The sequence below is a fragment of the Rhea pennata genome, chromosome 11 (assembly GCF_028389875.1).
Source record: "Rhea pennata isolate bPtePen1 chromosome 11, bPtePen1.pri, whole genome shotgun sequence".
Taxonomy (NCBI): domain Eukaryota; kingdom Metazoa; phylum Chordata; class Aves; order Rheiformes; family Rheidae; genus Rhea; species Rhea pennata.
Window position 1 is genome coordinate 5,886,546 of NC_084673.1, and position 13,591 is coordinate 5,900,136.

The 13,591-nt window shown below is 47.1% G+C and overlaps 1 protein-coding gene across 1 annotated transcript; it reads right to left on the reverse strand.

Moving 5' to 3' along the window:
* Window positions 1-9,038: 9,038 nt before the first annotated feature.
* On the reverse strand, window positions 9,039-13,521 carry MMGT1 (membrane magnesium transporter 1). Its single transcript, XM_062584901.1, has 4 exons — window positions 13,390-13,521; window positions 13,060-13,112; window positions 12,088-12,191; window positions 9,039-11,363 (listed from the first exon to the last, which is right to left on the reverse strand). The coding sequence occupies exons 1-4, from the start codon at window positions 13,469-13,471 to the stop codon at window positions 11,201-11,203; spliced, it is 402 nt and encodes a 133-aa protein (XP_062440885.1). The 5' UTR covers window positions 13,472-13,521; the 3' UTR covers window positions 9,039-11,200.
* Between the last annotated feature and the right edge of the window lie 70 nt (window positions 13,522-13,591).

Here is a 13,591-nt window from a genome sequence, read left to right on the forward strand (position 1 = left end):
CCAGTGACAATAATATGCCGGTAGTAAGTGGCTCTTCTGATAATTGTTTATTTTCAGTTGTTTAATTATGTACAAATATCTTCTGATCCTTTAAGACTTTTGTTTTAAAGACAGGTTGAAGTTGTGATTATGTTAACTAGCTCCTTTCATAGTACTGCACATACGCTAGGGATTCCAGTCGACCAGCCAGCGTGCGAGATTTACTACTAACCGACCTATGGGACATCTTTTCACTCCATTCTAAAGCAGTGGCCTTGTCTCTCAGAAAGATGCAGTCTGACCATTAGAATTACACCAGTAAAATGTGAGACAAATAAAATCCAGCAGCAAGTCTCTTACAATGTTATAGGAACAAAGTAATGGGGAAAAAGTTCTATAAGCTTGTCCTAACTCTTCTTCTAGCACTGATGTTAATCATATGTACATTTTGAACATTAAAAGATGTTCAGATGTTGGATTGATGTGAAGTGGGGTTCGTCCCTTCAGACTCCTTATGTGGAAGCTGCACGTCGTCATCATAGATCTCCCAAGCCTAATGTTGCACTCAAAGAGAGAATGTATTTGCAGTAGGTCAGATGTATTGCAAGTGCCTGGTTTTGAAATGGCTGATAACATGCATCATGTTATTTTTGAAATAGGTGATCAGAGGAGATAGCTTTCTTCTGTTTAAAGAGTGATTATTTTCTGATTTGAGAGATGCTGACTTGATCATAATGTGTCTGAGCAGGGATTACCAAAGAGTGGTTTTAGCTGGTGCCGTTGTTAGGATCTAGACCTGCTCTTTTGCTGTGATACAGCTGGCCACCAAAGTAGCCAGAGGAAGCGGATGACTCGTTACTCATTTGGAATCTCATGCCTCAGAATGTGCACCAAAACTACAGAATAATCCATTCAAGTGCAAACAGCAAGAATTTTCCCATTCTGTACCATTATTCTATCCAAATAGGTTGAATTCAGATCAGAGTATCAGAGGGGAAGAAACTTATGGTGAGCTGGACATGAATCTTCATAAGGAAGAAGCAGGGCATTGCGTTTTCACAGGTTGTGTCAAAGAAGAGAGAAAGAAAAAAGTGAAAGGAATCCAGTTAAGAGTGCACACAGTCTCGAGCGTTTCCCAAACAGAAAACAAAATGAACGTTGCTCGCGTAGGAAACCAGTTAATGCTTTGCAATTGCATTTGTCAAAGAGATTATCAGCAGAGAGAACTCTTCGTAAGATGGACAACTGCGCTGGATGTGGGTGATAAACGCATTGGACAAATAACAACCACGATCTTTGAATAGCACAATTCACGTGGGTGTGCAGCTGGGAGAACCAGGAGGGGTTATGCTAGGGTTAGGGCTTCTTGTTTCTGGGTAGAGAACATAACCCCAGAAGCAACAGCTGCATTACTGGAGTGCGTGTCTACTCCATAGGATAAATGAGCTACATGATCATTCCTGATTAAGGGATCAGGAAGAAGTGTAGGTTAGCAAGTATGTGTGTATGTGTAGATGAAATTTAGAAAGCTCTAAGTGCTTTGCTCAATCTTACGGCATATTTTTGAGCCCATATATAAGGTTGAAATCATATGGCACAGTTAGAAGGTGAAGTGTTGGAGAGGGACGTGGGGAGGAACATAGTTTGCTATGTTTCCCTTGAGTGTAGTTCAACAGTCTGAATTCACAAATTAAGCGCACCCCTTCTGGCTGGCTGTAGAAAGGCTGTGGCGCTCTGGAGCTAAGGTGCCTGGGTGTATCCTGCTTTTTGGATTTCCTGACCGTCTTCTAACTGCGTATCCTCAGTGCGTGCTTATCCTTGTTTTTCTCTTGTAAGCATCAAGGAGTTTTCCCCTTTCCTAAGATAAGCTGCTGGGTGTAACAGCTGCCAGGATCCAGTCACTGGTGGCAGGTGTCTGTCGGGTGCTGCTGTTCCTGATTTGTGTGCGCTATGCATTTATGATTTGCAAGAGTGTATTCTTCCCCAGGCCTAACCAGCATCTGAAGATGATTGTCATCTTCCAAAATAAAGGTCCCAGAGGCTGTTACTGTGCTATGCCTCCCTTTACAAGAAAAAGCATGCAAAAAAGCTGCTTTTATTTATTTATTTATTTATTTATTCCCCCTCCTCCTGGTAATTTTCTCCAGGTTCTGTCTCTAAACTGACTGGCTGAAAAGGCAACATTATAGGGGTATCAGAGGGGTATCAGGTTTATTTTTGTTTCATCTGCTTTTTAACACTTGCTAGGAAACTTGATGAAAAACATGAGTGGAAATACATGTGTTAGAGAAACAATTTTTAAAACTAAACTAGTATTTCAACCAGCCAATGTGGCAACATCACACCTTTGACAACAGGACTCCAGAACTCTTTAAGAACATCCAATCTAGTGAAGCTGAAAACAAGGCCAAAGACACCTTCAAAATCTGGCAGAGACGAGGTTTTGGCAGAGATCTGAAGGAAGTTTATTTAGGCACTATGTTGAAAAGAAGCTTCTAACTTTCACATCTGCATAAAACTTCATGCCTAGCTTAACTGGAAAAAGAAGAAACTGGAGAGGAATACCATGCTGGGATTTAGCAGAAATCTTGTGGCCTGCAGGAACTGTTCTTAAATTGTACTTACAACTCTGAGTCATGTGATCAATTTTATGACTGCCTCATTTCAGGAAGGAAAGAGAACTGAAAAGCCTAGACATATGTCATTTTTTTCAGTAGTTTTAGTTTAGCTGCACCTTGGCGTGGTGGTCTGTCCCTGGAAGCAGGCTGTTGGCTTGTGTTCAGCGTTGGTGCTTTCTTGCCCCAATCTCTGTTGGTGATGTTTTCAGCTGTCTCTAGGTAGTGGCTCTAACACAGTGGCAGTTTGAGAGCCCTGTTGTTGTCCGTCAAGCGGGGAGTGCAAGTAGTTGTTATGGATAGAGTTGCCGGGGAAGGAGCTGCCTCGTAGATGAAGTGAAAGCTGGTTCAGCTTGATTTGCTCCAGTGCTTTGGAGCATTCAGTTAAATAGTGAGTGAGCCAGTTCTCAGGACTAGGAGTGCAAACTTGGTATCTTTATCAGTTGATAATTCTGAGTTCAGGGGGGAAAAAAATGCTCCAGGGTAGGAGTTCAGTTGTTGGTACCATCTTGTAAGCTCACTGGAGAATATTTTCACACGCAGCTGAAAGGAATAGCTGTTTATACCCTCCCTGAGTTGGCAGCCATGGGAGTTTGCCAGGAGTGGCAACTGCTGATGCTATGTAAAGAAAACAAAATCACTCTTGGGCTTGGAAGCCAACAAAGGAACTGTATTTTGTAAGATTTTTGAGCCTGGGGTGAAGGTCTTACGCAAGTTACAGTGAAGTCCAAAAGAACCGTTTGGTCCAGCAGACAGTGGAATGGAAACCTCAGTCGGATTTTGCAGGAGGTAGTGTAGAACGTATCCAAGAGTGGTTCAGTTCCGTGAGAAGGCTGGAGCTGGAAAACTTACCGTCTTCCTTCGTCTTGCAGCTGTGACCCATCTGCTTCTGCAGAGGTGGCTCTTGCAGACAGGAGGGAGCTGGCTGCGCTCAGGTTTTCCGAAGGGAGGGACTCTGCGGAGCTGTCCGACTGCCTCGGAGAGATGTGAGTGCAGGGAGCTGCCTCTTGGAAACTGGAGCTGTATATTTGCTGGATTTGTGGAAGTGCATGTTGTTTTTGGAAGTGGTGGTAGCAGTCGTGAATAGTTTTATTGTCTGCACAATTTGTGAAGCTTAGGATATTGTCAATATATGATTTTGCATTTTGACCGTGAAAAGTTGCTGATTTTTTGATCAATTTACATTACCTTAGTAGCTGCTTGATCTCTTGGTAATGGGTGCCTCAGGATTCAAGAACGCCTTCTCAAGTAGGACAGAAATAAAGAAAAAGCCCTTCTCCCCAAGACTAAAAAGTGATAAAAACATTTTGCTGATTGCAGATGATTATAATGCAGCTGCTTGACAAGTGACATCCCAGCCTTGGAAAAATAACATTGGTTCTTCAAGCTATTTTCCAGTCCGTGCAGCACATTAAAATCCTTCATGCACAGCTGGCACATTTAACTTTGATTATATTGTTTAAGTGACTGCTCTGAGAGCAGCCTGGATCTAGTTGCTTGCAGAATTTGAAAATAAGGTTGTTCCAATTCATGTGCAGTTTGTCTCTCTTCCAAAATAACCAACTATCTCAAGTACTTTTAGGGCTGCTAATTAAAGTCTTGTGGCACTCCTATGAGAGAGTCCTTAGAGATGGATGGAGGGATTTACCCAAGGTCGTATAGTATGTCACTAGAAAAGATGATTATAAAATCCGTGCCCTAATTTGGTCTTGCATGGTTTTCTTTCTCCGGTGCTGAAAACGCCCCACAAAACCACGTGCTGGCTGGGCCGCTTGTGCGTGTTGGTGGGCTCCCTCCCTGCGCTCCGGGACGTGCCAGCCGGGGCCTGGCGCAGCAGGAGCGCGGGGCGGGAAGCGGCAGGCTCGCCGCAGCGGCCCGCGGGGCAGCGCTTCCGCGGGCGGGTGGCCGAAGGCGCGCGTCTGGCTGGAAGCGTGCTCCTAGAGCTGGAATAAAACGGGGGTTCGGAAAGAGGGAGAAGAACTCCCCAGAGCCTGTAGGCACTTGTGGTGTTATTGCCTCTTATTTAAAGTCAGGTTCTGGTTTCTGACCCAGACTGCTCCAGTGCCTTTTCTTTCTCAGCTGTTGCAAAAAGCGTATTTTAATTTCCCCTGGCATCCCTGCATTCAGGACTCTTCTCTGCCAGCAAGAAGTGGGCAGACTGTAGAAGCTGCTATCCAAAATGGTCATTAGTGGAAAAGGAGATGGTGGCAAGTTGACAAGCTTTGCAAAAAGCTGTTTTAAATGTGTCAGATTCAGCAAATCCTTCTGCAGGCGTATTTGTAGAAAACAGGAATGCAAATGTGTGGCGCTTGAAATGCTGCAGCAGCGTTTGACTTGCCTCAGGCCAGACAGAGGCAGGGCGTGTAGGGGCTCGGCGTGCCGCACCAAAGCAGCAGCGAGCCCCGGGCACGCCACGCTGGGGAGAGATGCTCAGGACGATGCTCCTTCACCTGCTGCTGCAAGTATCCCTGCAGCTCGCAACAGGTGAAGTGGGGTGAGGGACTGATTCCTGAGAACTGGCAGCGCGTTTCCTGAAGGAAAGGCAGTTGTTGGTGAGTCGTAGCCTAGGCTGTGATAGCAAACCGTTGCTGGGCAGTAGATTGATGACTGTTTCCAGAAGAGCACAGAACAGGAGCCCAAGGAGGTTCAGACTTCAGGGGCAGCAGAAGAGGCTGCTTTTTGCCTGGGTTCTGAATGGCCAAATCCTGCATTCACGTAGGTGTAACCAGAAAGCAGGTCTCCTATCCAGGCTCTGCCTTGCACCGTGGGACTTGGTGCGCCCACTCTGTTGAGGTGAGGAAAGGCCATGAAAGCAAGGAAAAGAAAGGGACTGTTCTTGTCATGGTAGGAAAGCAGAGCTTGCAAAGGACGATTGCTCTGTTTACCCACTGATACAGATGTGCTGACGAACCAGAGCTCCCCAAGGAGGCAGAAACCTGAGTCACGTCTCTGGGATGGACCTTCTCCTGTTCTCGGCGTGCCTGTGGAGCCAGTGCGCTGTGAGTGGGGTGTCTTGGTGCTGTGCTGATGGACATTTGTGCTCCTCTGCTGCTCTTCTTGGAACCGCAACCGACTAAAATGACTCACTTTTTTTTCCCCCCTCCAGAGCTGCTGCCTTAACTTGCCTGTTACCTGATCCTTGCTAACTGTCCCTGTTGAACCTCGTGCTTCTTCTGAGAACATTGTGGGGAGGGCTGAGCCTTATTTGTAGCCCCTTTAAGCTCTGCAGTTACCTCTTGAGTGTCAGAAGCAAGGGCAGAGTGGAGAAAGCCTTGCAGGCCTCCCTTGACCAGGTACGCAGGAAGAACTGAGCACCGTTCTCACCATGCTGGGTGGGAAGACTTCTCAACCTGTCCCCGTCAGAGGTTGCTGCGTACTGTTAGCCCACGCCAATGCAACGCAGCAGCGTGGCCATACTTGCGGCAGGAGATGAGGGTTTAGTAAGCAGCTCTGTTGCACCCCGTGGGTTATGGATTCCCTCCCACGTTGACCTTGCTCTGCTGGGGCTTTGCCTTTGTGTCGTGTTCAAGGCTGCTGTTCTCAAAGCGGCACAAGCAGGATTTGCCAGCTTGTGCTAGTGGCGTCGAGGACCCCGTGGCAGTTCTCACCACTCAGCGGTGGTCCCAGAGTGGCGGTGGAAAAACTTTGAAATTGTGCCGATCCCACCCAGTCTCTGAGCAGAGATCTTTCCATGAGGGTGGACTGCAAAGCAGGAGCGGCGTGCTGCTCTTGGAGAAGGTGGCTACGGAGGGTTTATTTTGCCCTTTTCCTCCCCTCCCCTCTGTGTACTTCGAGCTGTGCTGGGGAGGTGCCTGTATTGCTGCAGGGTTGTCTTTGGAGTGGGCTGAGCGCAGATCTGCTGGTATGTTTGAGACTAAAGTGATCCGATAACAGTCTCGGGAGCGACAGCTTTGTGCGGAGCAGGGAAGCAAGCAGCCTTCACTGGGGCTTGGGGAGCTGGTCTCTGGAGTCTGAACTGGCTCCTCAGAAACTGCTTTTTGATGCAAGTGTCTGTTTTCTGCACTTCTGCATCCCAGACAAGGGCAGAAATCACTGCTTCGGCATTTACTGTGTGTGCTGGGTGCTCTTCTCCCCTCCGCTGCAGCGGAGACCTCTCAGCGGCCGGAGGATGCCGCCACGGCCGGGGACTGGCTGGGAAAACGTCAACACTCGCCTCGTACGGCTGCCCCAGAAAGTCTGTTCCCTCAAAAATACAGCAGAAATACTTTTTTTTTTTTTCTTTCAATCCTTGCTTTTAAATCTGAAGTCAGAAAGCCTCTTGCACTGCAATGTGCCTCTAGCCAGTCCCTGGGAAACCTGGCAAGCGCTCGGGAGGGGACAGGAGGGAGCAGCCAGCGCAGGGCTCGGTCTGGCAGCAAGGGTTACCCCGGAGTTAGGGATAGGGAGTAAATAGCTGTGAATCTGGCAGGGAGCAGGGGACTTTGGGTTCCCCTGGACCACTGGTGTAGGACAAGCTGCTGGTTTGATATTCCAAATTCACTTTTTTTTTTTTCTTTCTCCCCTGCCTTTTAAAATGGCCTGATAAACTGTGACACTGCAATGCCTGGGCCGCTGCCAAAGAGCCCTGGGGCTCGTGTTCCTGACAGCCGCTGCTGCTCCTGCTGCCAGGCTCCTGGCTGCCGCCGCTTTGTGAACTCCCATTTGCCTTTCTTGGCTGGAAAAAAAGGATTAAGTTAGCAGGACGGGAAAATTAATTAGCTGCCATTTTAAGGATGTAGCTTTTGTTGCAGTCCAAAGCATTTTGAAACGACATTGTATTGCTGAGAACAACGTGGGGCTGATTAAAAGGTTTCTACCTCCTCGAATCCAGGATTTATTTGCACCCTGGTTCTCCCCAAGGTGCTTAAGGCTTCAAGGTCACCGTCAAGGCCAGTCCCGCCAGGGGAGTTTTGCCTTTGCTGCTACTTCTGGCCCTGGAAAGCCGGTACTGAAGTTTTCTGCTTGTTTAACATTCAAAATAGCCTTTCTCTGCCCTACCCCGCTGCCCAGGCTGCCTGCCAGGACTTCACAGGCGCCGGCCGGGGACGGCAGGAAGCTGTAAACTGAGCTGCAGCTTCCCTGCCCCGGCGAGGCCGAGGCCGGAGCGACGCGGCAGCTCCGGGAAGGATTCCCGCGGTGGCTCCGGGGCAGCGCTGCGCAGAGCGAGGGAGCCCCGAGCACGGGCAGCGAGGAGATAAAAAAAAAACCCAAACAAACAAACAAAAAAACCCACCACCACCACCACCAAAAAAATATTTGAGACTGGGAAGCGACTGCCGTTTCGCGCTTTCTGCGGGGCAGAGCCGTGTTCGGTGTTCGTGCCCCGCTCCTCCTGGGCTGGGGGTAAGCAAAAGGCTCCCTTACAACTCCGACTTAGAAACGAATGTGCGCCATCAGCTGTTATTTTGGGACATGGTGCTGCAGTTCAGCCCTCGTCACCCTCTCCCTGGGAACAGGGATTTTTACTGGTTTCAGTCCCAGCTGGGTGACTGTCACAGCTGTCTCTAATTAGCAAGGGGCAGCAGGAATGAAAAATTACTGGTGGAAACTGTGTCCTAGCCCCTCACCCTGGGAAGGCAGGGCTAAAGGACTCCTGGCCTCCTCCTCTTTCATACAAAGAGAATTCCCCACTAAACTAATACTGGAGGTTGAGCTGGGGTGAAGAAAACATCAAAATTATTGCAGCCTAAACTGGCTACTTCTGCAGCAAATGCAAATGAACAGCACATTTTTTTTTTTTGAATTACTTAATGCAGTAGAAACATCATGTCCTTTAGCCAACTTGGTTCAAGGCTTGATAGTGGTGAAAGTACACTGAGTTTGGAAACTTCCTATTTGACCCAATCCATTAAGCTGTTGGCACAGCTTCTGTTTTGCTTTTGAAGAAAAGCAGCTTGTCCGTGAGCAATTGGTGCCTGCACACTGCAAGATAAGCACGGTGCATCTTTGGGAGCTGGCTAAGGTGCTCCCTCTTTAAAAATGCTTTTTTTTTTTTTTTTTTTTTGCTGTTTTTGACACCCTGATATTCAGTGCTGGATAGGCAAAGAGGAATTTAGGCAGCTCAGGAAGTGGATGAAGGGTGAGCCTCCTGCTTTCTTTATGGTGCAATCGTGATTAATGCTGTGGTTGAACAAACTCTTCTAGTTCTTTGCTGCCTTTCCAGACTCTCCCCAGTAAAAAAGCAGAGCCACGAGTGAAAAGCACTCTTGCTCAAGTCCCAAGATTTATCAGTCTCCAGTCCTGAGAGCAGGCTGGCTGTCTCCTCCAGTGACCATTGCAATACCAAATCTCACATGAGCATGTTCTGTGGGTAGTCAGGGGATTAGCACGTGGCAGAAAAGCCTTCAACTATGTTAAACGGAATATGGAAAATAAATCAGCTCTACTGGATACGTGGACTAGGAATCTCAAAGATGGTCAGAAATAAGGACAGCCACTCCAAAATGCTTTAAGGTTATCAATTTTTATTGGACATTGCAAGATCAATAAGAAAAAATAATTTGTACAGCTTTGTTATGTGATATAACCACTGCTGCTGAAGAGTAAGGCTGCTTGTCACAAGGAAAACGACCTGGTACGGCCAACAGGGCGCTCCTAGCACGACTTGGTCTGAGAAACAGTTTTTCTCCAAGAATGACTTCAACTGTCATGGAGCAGCACCTTTTACCTTGGGCAGGTCCACGTAGCCTTACAGTAGCATAAACGGGGCCTCTTAGACATTAAGGGTGAGCGGCCCTGCTCTAAGAGACCCTCTACAAGTGGCTCACCGCCAACCACAGTTGCAGTATCAGTCTGGTACAGTGGTAACTGACTTTGTGCCTTGCTTCTCTCTCCCTCCGTTAATTGTCTGCTGCTTTTCCTCTGTGACTAGCAAGGTCACCTGGCCTGTGCTCAGCCATTTCCTCCACGCAGTGCCTGCCACCACAGCAGCCCTCTTCCCCAAGGAAGGAGCTCTGCCTGCAACAGAGAGCTGACCTGATGCTTACTATTTTAGAGGCTTTTGGTGACAGCAGCTATCATGAGAGCTGATTTGTCACACCAGCTACAGGGGAGCTAGAACACTCTAGGAAATAATCCAGCAGCTCAGACATTTCCAGCTGGCAGAGTAACCCTTTCTAACCAAACCCTGATGCTTAAGAGTGATTGTAGAGCAGCAGCTATGGATATTGCCCTAGCACTGGGGGACCCACTCCATAGGATGGGCAGAGCTAGAAAAAGAGGCTTCAGTTTACACAGTATCTTTGCTAAGCTTTTTGCCTTTGAAAGTTCTAAACAATTTTAAAAAAAAACGGATGCTAGGACAAAAGGCTGACTTTGCACAGAGGCAGAGCAACATCCCCAGACTATGCAAACTCCTACTTGGCCCCATCAGTACCTCGAACTACCATCTCTTGGCTATGTCAGGTAACTGGGAGAAGGGTATTCCCTTGCTGGACTGAAATGCCAGACCAAGAAAAAAAAATTAGCATTGCTTCACGCTATCTCCACCTAAGGGGAGATCAGAATTTAGAAGTCAGTAAGAGTTAAGGACCGTAACGTCTGTCCTAGGACATATAATCAAGACAGTCATCCTAAACCAACTAAGGGCTCAGCTGCAGAAAGAAAGCAATTTCGTAGGCTCTGCTGGCAGAGAAAGAGTAGTTGTACCATGACCAGCTGACTACCTGTACTGTGCTAATGCCAGTAAACAGATACAGCTGCTGGACCTACCACTGGAACATTTACAGGATGGATATTTCTTATTGATACTTAAAACATTTCTCATAGAAGATGACTCAGGAACTACTATCTGGTGCCATTTTGAGGTACTAAAATGCCATTCAGCCATCTGATGAACATTCCCATATACACAACCAAAGAGAACAAAAGTACAGTGGGTAAACAAGGTGAGCATTGTAGATTATTTATGTGATTAGAAGTGAGCTGCCTTCCCCCACACAGGCACCAAAGGTACAGCCACATCCCAGGCAACTTGGGGCAACGTAGGACACTTTACATTTAAACAAAGGAGGACAACAAAGAAATAACATGGTAAAGAAAACTTGGGGAAAAAACAATCAAACTTCACAGAACTATTTATCAGCACGTTTAAAAAAAAAAAAAAAAGCAACCTTTTTGACTTCCCATGCAGGTCTCCTAGGCATTCTAGGAACAGGAGATGCTGCCCTTTTTCTGCTGTTAAATGATGCAGTGCACACAGTATTTCTGAAGGAGTTCCATAAACTGTAGTGCAAGCAAACTGAGAAAATAAATAGCACTCAAACATTCCTTCTTGTCAAAGAATATTAAATGCAGTAAAAACTAGCTTGCTTTTTTGTTTTAACTGAAGTCTGCTGCAACTTTTTTAATATATGAAAATTTGAAGATGTGTTTCACAGCATAATTGTAGAATAATTTACATTGTGTTGCCAATTCACAATTTAGTCATTTTTGTTAACAGTGTACAAAGAAGGTCCTTAGTTTGTTTATATATATATATATATATACTTTATAAAGTCTGGAAGATCAATATAAATACTGCTCCAGAAATTAAAAAAAGTGTTTACATCCCCAGCTTGAATATTACACCTCAGTGTCCTGGATTATTATTATAATCTGTAAAAGTCTTAACGGCGCAGAGGTTCAAGTTTTCGAAATTTCAGTGACGAGCTGGATGACAAAGCATCTTGGTTTGAAGAAGAATTCACTAGGTCTGGGGACTGGAACAATACTCTACCACGATGATTAAATACATAAAAAGATGGATGGTTCCTTAATGTGTCAAATGTCCTTCAAAATAAATGTAAAAAGTCAAAGTTAATACTGCTTTAGAATGGTGGTTTTAGAAGAGTCAAGTCTAGGATATATCAACTTTTATAGACAAAGAAATACAAGTTTTGAACCCAAAGTTCAGGGTAAGTAGGTGCACTTTACAAGTCTACTTAAACCAAAATGCAGTGCAGTTGAGAAATACAAAGCCAAAGAGCCAGAAAAAACAGTGACTGCTCAATACATGGACATTGCTCGCACCACAAATTTCTTCCTTGAGCTTAGAGGCAGGTCTGTAGATTACTACCTGCAAAGGTACCTAACATGCCAGCCTTACTTCAGCTGTCACTTGTATTAATACCTCAACACTCTTTACCATCAGCTTGCCGTCCTTTTCCATGCCTGAAGTCCAAGCGTTTAGGTAAATGCTATGAAATATAGCAATACTGTGTCTTACTGTCTGTGCAGTCATTTAATTCCTCTATCAACTCTGCAAGACAAGATTTTGGACAAGGAAAAGCAAGAAGCTTATTTCATTTGTTCCTGTTATCTAACTGTCTGAAATTCCACACACTTCTGCCTTCTTAGATGTGTCTGTTCTTCTCTGTGTTACATCTATAACATGCACTTAAGAAGAACTGAGCTAAAGAGAGAGCAAGTCCAATGCTGCTGCTTCACAGATGTGCTCAGTTTATATAGAAAGACGCAGATAAATGTACTTAGGAAAAGAAGAAATAAAGCATACTTATTTTTTAGTTCTGAAGTGGCATCCATGTCTTTAAATTCTCCTGCGATATGTACTATCCCATAGCAGGTAACTGCAAAGGCTAACAGAGTTTGAAGAACTATCTGTAACAAGAAGGAAATACAAGGTGACATATACATTACTAAGTGTTTGTAGTGTTTACAAAAACATCTCATCTTCTAAACAAATGCTTTACAGAGGTGGGCATTTCAACAGGAGGGAAACTGAAGCATACAAAGGTTAAATAACTCACCTAGGGAAGCAGAGCAAAACAGCTGCAGAGCTGAAAGGCACTTAAGATGCCTGACATCCAGTCTGCATTGCATGAACTAATTGATTCACGCAGGTCCTCAGCAAGATCCTGTCTTCCTTAGAAGGACACACTTTGTTCCTGTGCACTTAAGGATCTAATACTCTGAAAAACGCATTAGCTGCCAACACACACTCTACAGAGGTGACAGTTGTTACCCTGCCTAAACACTGCCTGGTAGTGCTGGGTATTTCATCTCCTTAACTTTTAAGCAGAAATGGAACGGATAATAATTAAAGTGGAATAAAAAGAAAGAAAAACAAAACCCAACAAAACTTCTTGAAGGAGACAGTGCTGGGATCAGCATCGGCACACAGCCACACCGGATAAACAGATCTCAGCCAACAAAAGCCAGGGGGAGGAGGATGTTTATGCTGCAAAGCAGGAGATGAACGCAAAGACTCTCTGAGGCTTAAGATATGTTGGGGGAGTTTCTAGTGCTTCGGCAGAGCTGTAAAGAAGCAGTGGGAAGTCTGACCTGGGGCTTGTTCTCGCTGACAGATCTAACACACTGCAGGGAGTGGCGACAAGAAAATGAGGTTCCTCTGGACTCAAAAGCAAGCGCAATTTAAGAACTGCTTTACTCTTACCTATCACATTAAAGAGAAACTGGGATTAAACAGCACGACACCTTTCAAACACAGTAAAAGCCTTAAACTTACATCTATCGGCAAGGTTTCATCTTCCTTTTCTGTTAGTCGCATGTAAGAACGATCTACAAAACAGAAGCACACGGAAGCGTCACAAGGGAGCGCGGCGCCACCAGCGCGACCGCCTGCCGTCGGCCTGGCGCACACGGCGCGGCGCGGGGGCCGGGCAGCCCCGGGGAGGCCGCTCCGCCGCGCACAGCCCCGCGGCGCGGCCCTGCCCGCGCTGCCCCAGGCCCGGCGGCGCGGCCCGCTCCGCTGCGCTCCCCTCAGCCCGGCCGGGCGGCGGCGGCGCGGCCCGCCGGGCCCCCCCCAGCGGCGCGGCGCGGCGCGGCGCTCACTCACGCTGCGCCGCCGAGAAGGCCGCGTGGGCTAGGGCGAAGAGGCCGAGCCCCACCAGCCCCTTCCACACCGAGGCGGCCGCCATCGTCCCCGCCGCCGCCGTCGCTCGCCCCGCGCCCGCCGCCGCCAGGGGCACCCGCGACGCCGGGCGCCCGCTGATGGCGTCACGGCGGGGCGGGGCCGGGCCGCGCCCCGGCCGGCGGCG

Bases quoted from the DNA above. Each gene is read 5' to 3' on its own strand.
- MMGT1 (XM_062584901.1), bottom strand. From the start codon at position 13,471: ATGGCGGCCGCCTCGGTGTGGAAGGGGCTGGTGGGGCTCGGCCTCTTC. The intron at 13,113-13,389 runs GTGAGTGAGCGC...TCTGTTTTGTAG, and splicing joins GGCCTTCTCGGCGGCGCAGC to ATCGTTCTTACATGCGACTA. The intron at 12,192-13,059 runs GTAAGTTTAAGG...TTCTTGTTACAG, and splicing joins ATGAAACCTTGCCGATAGAT to ATAGTTCTTCAAACTCTGTT.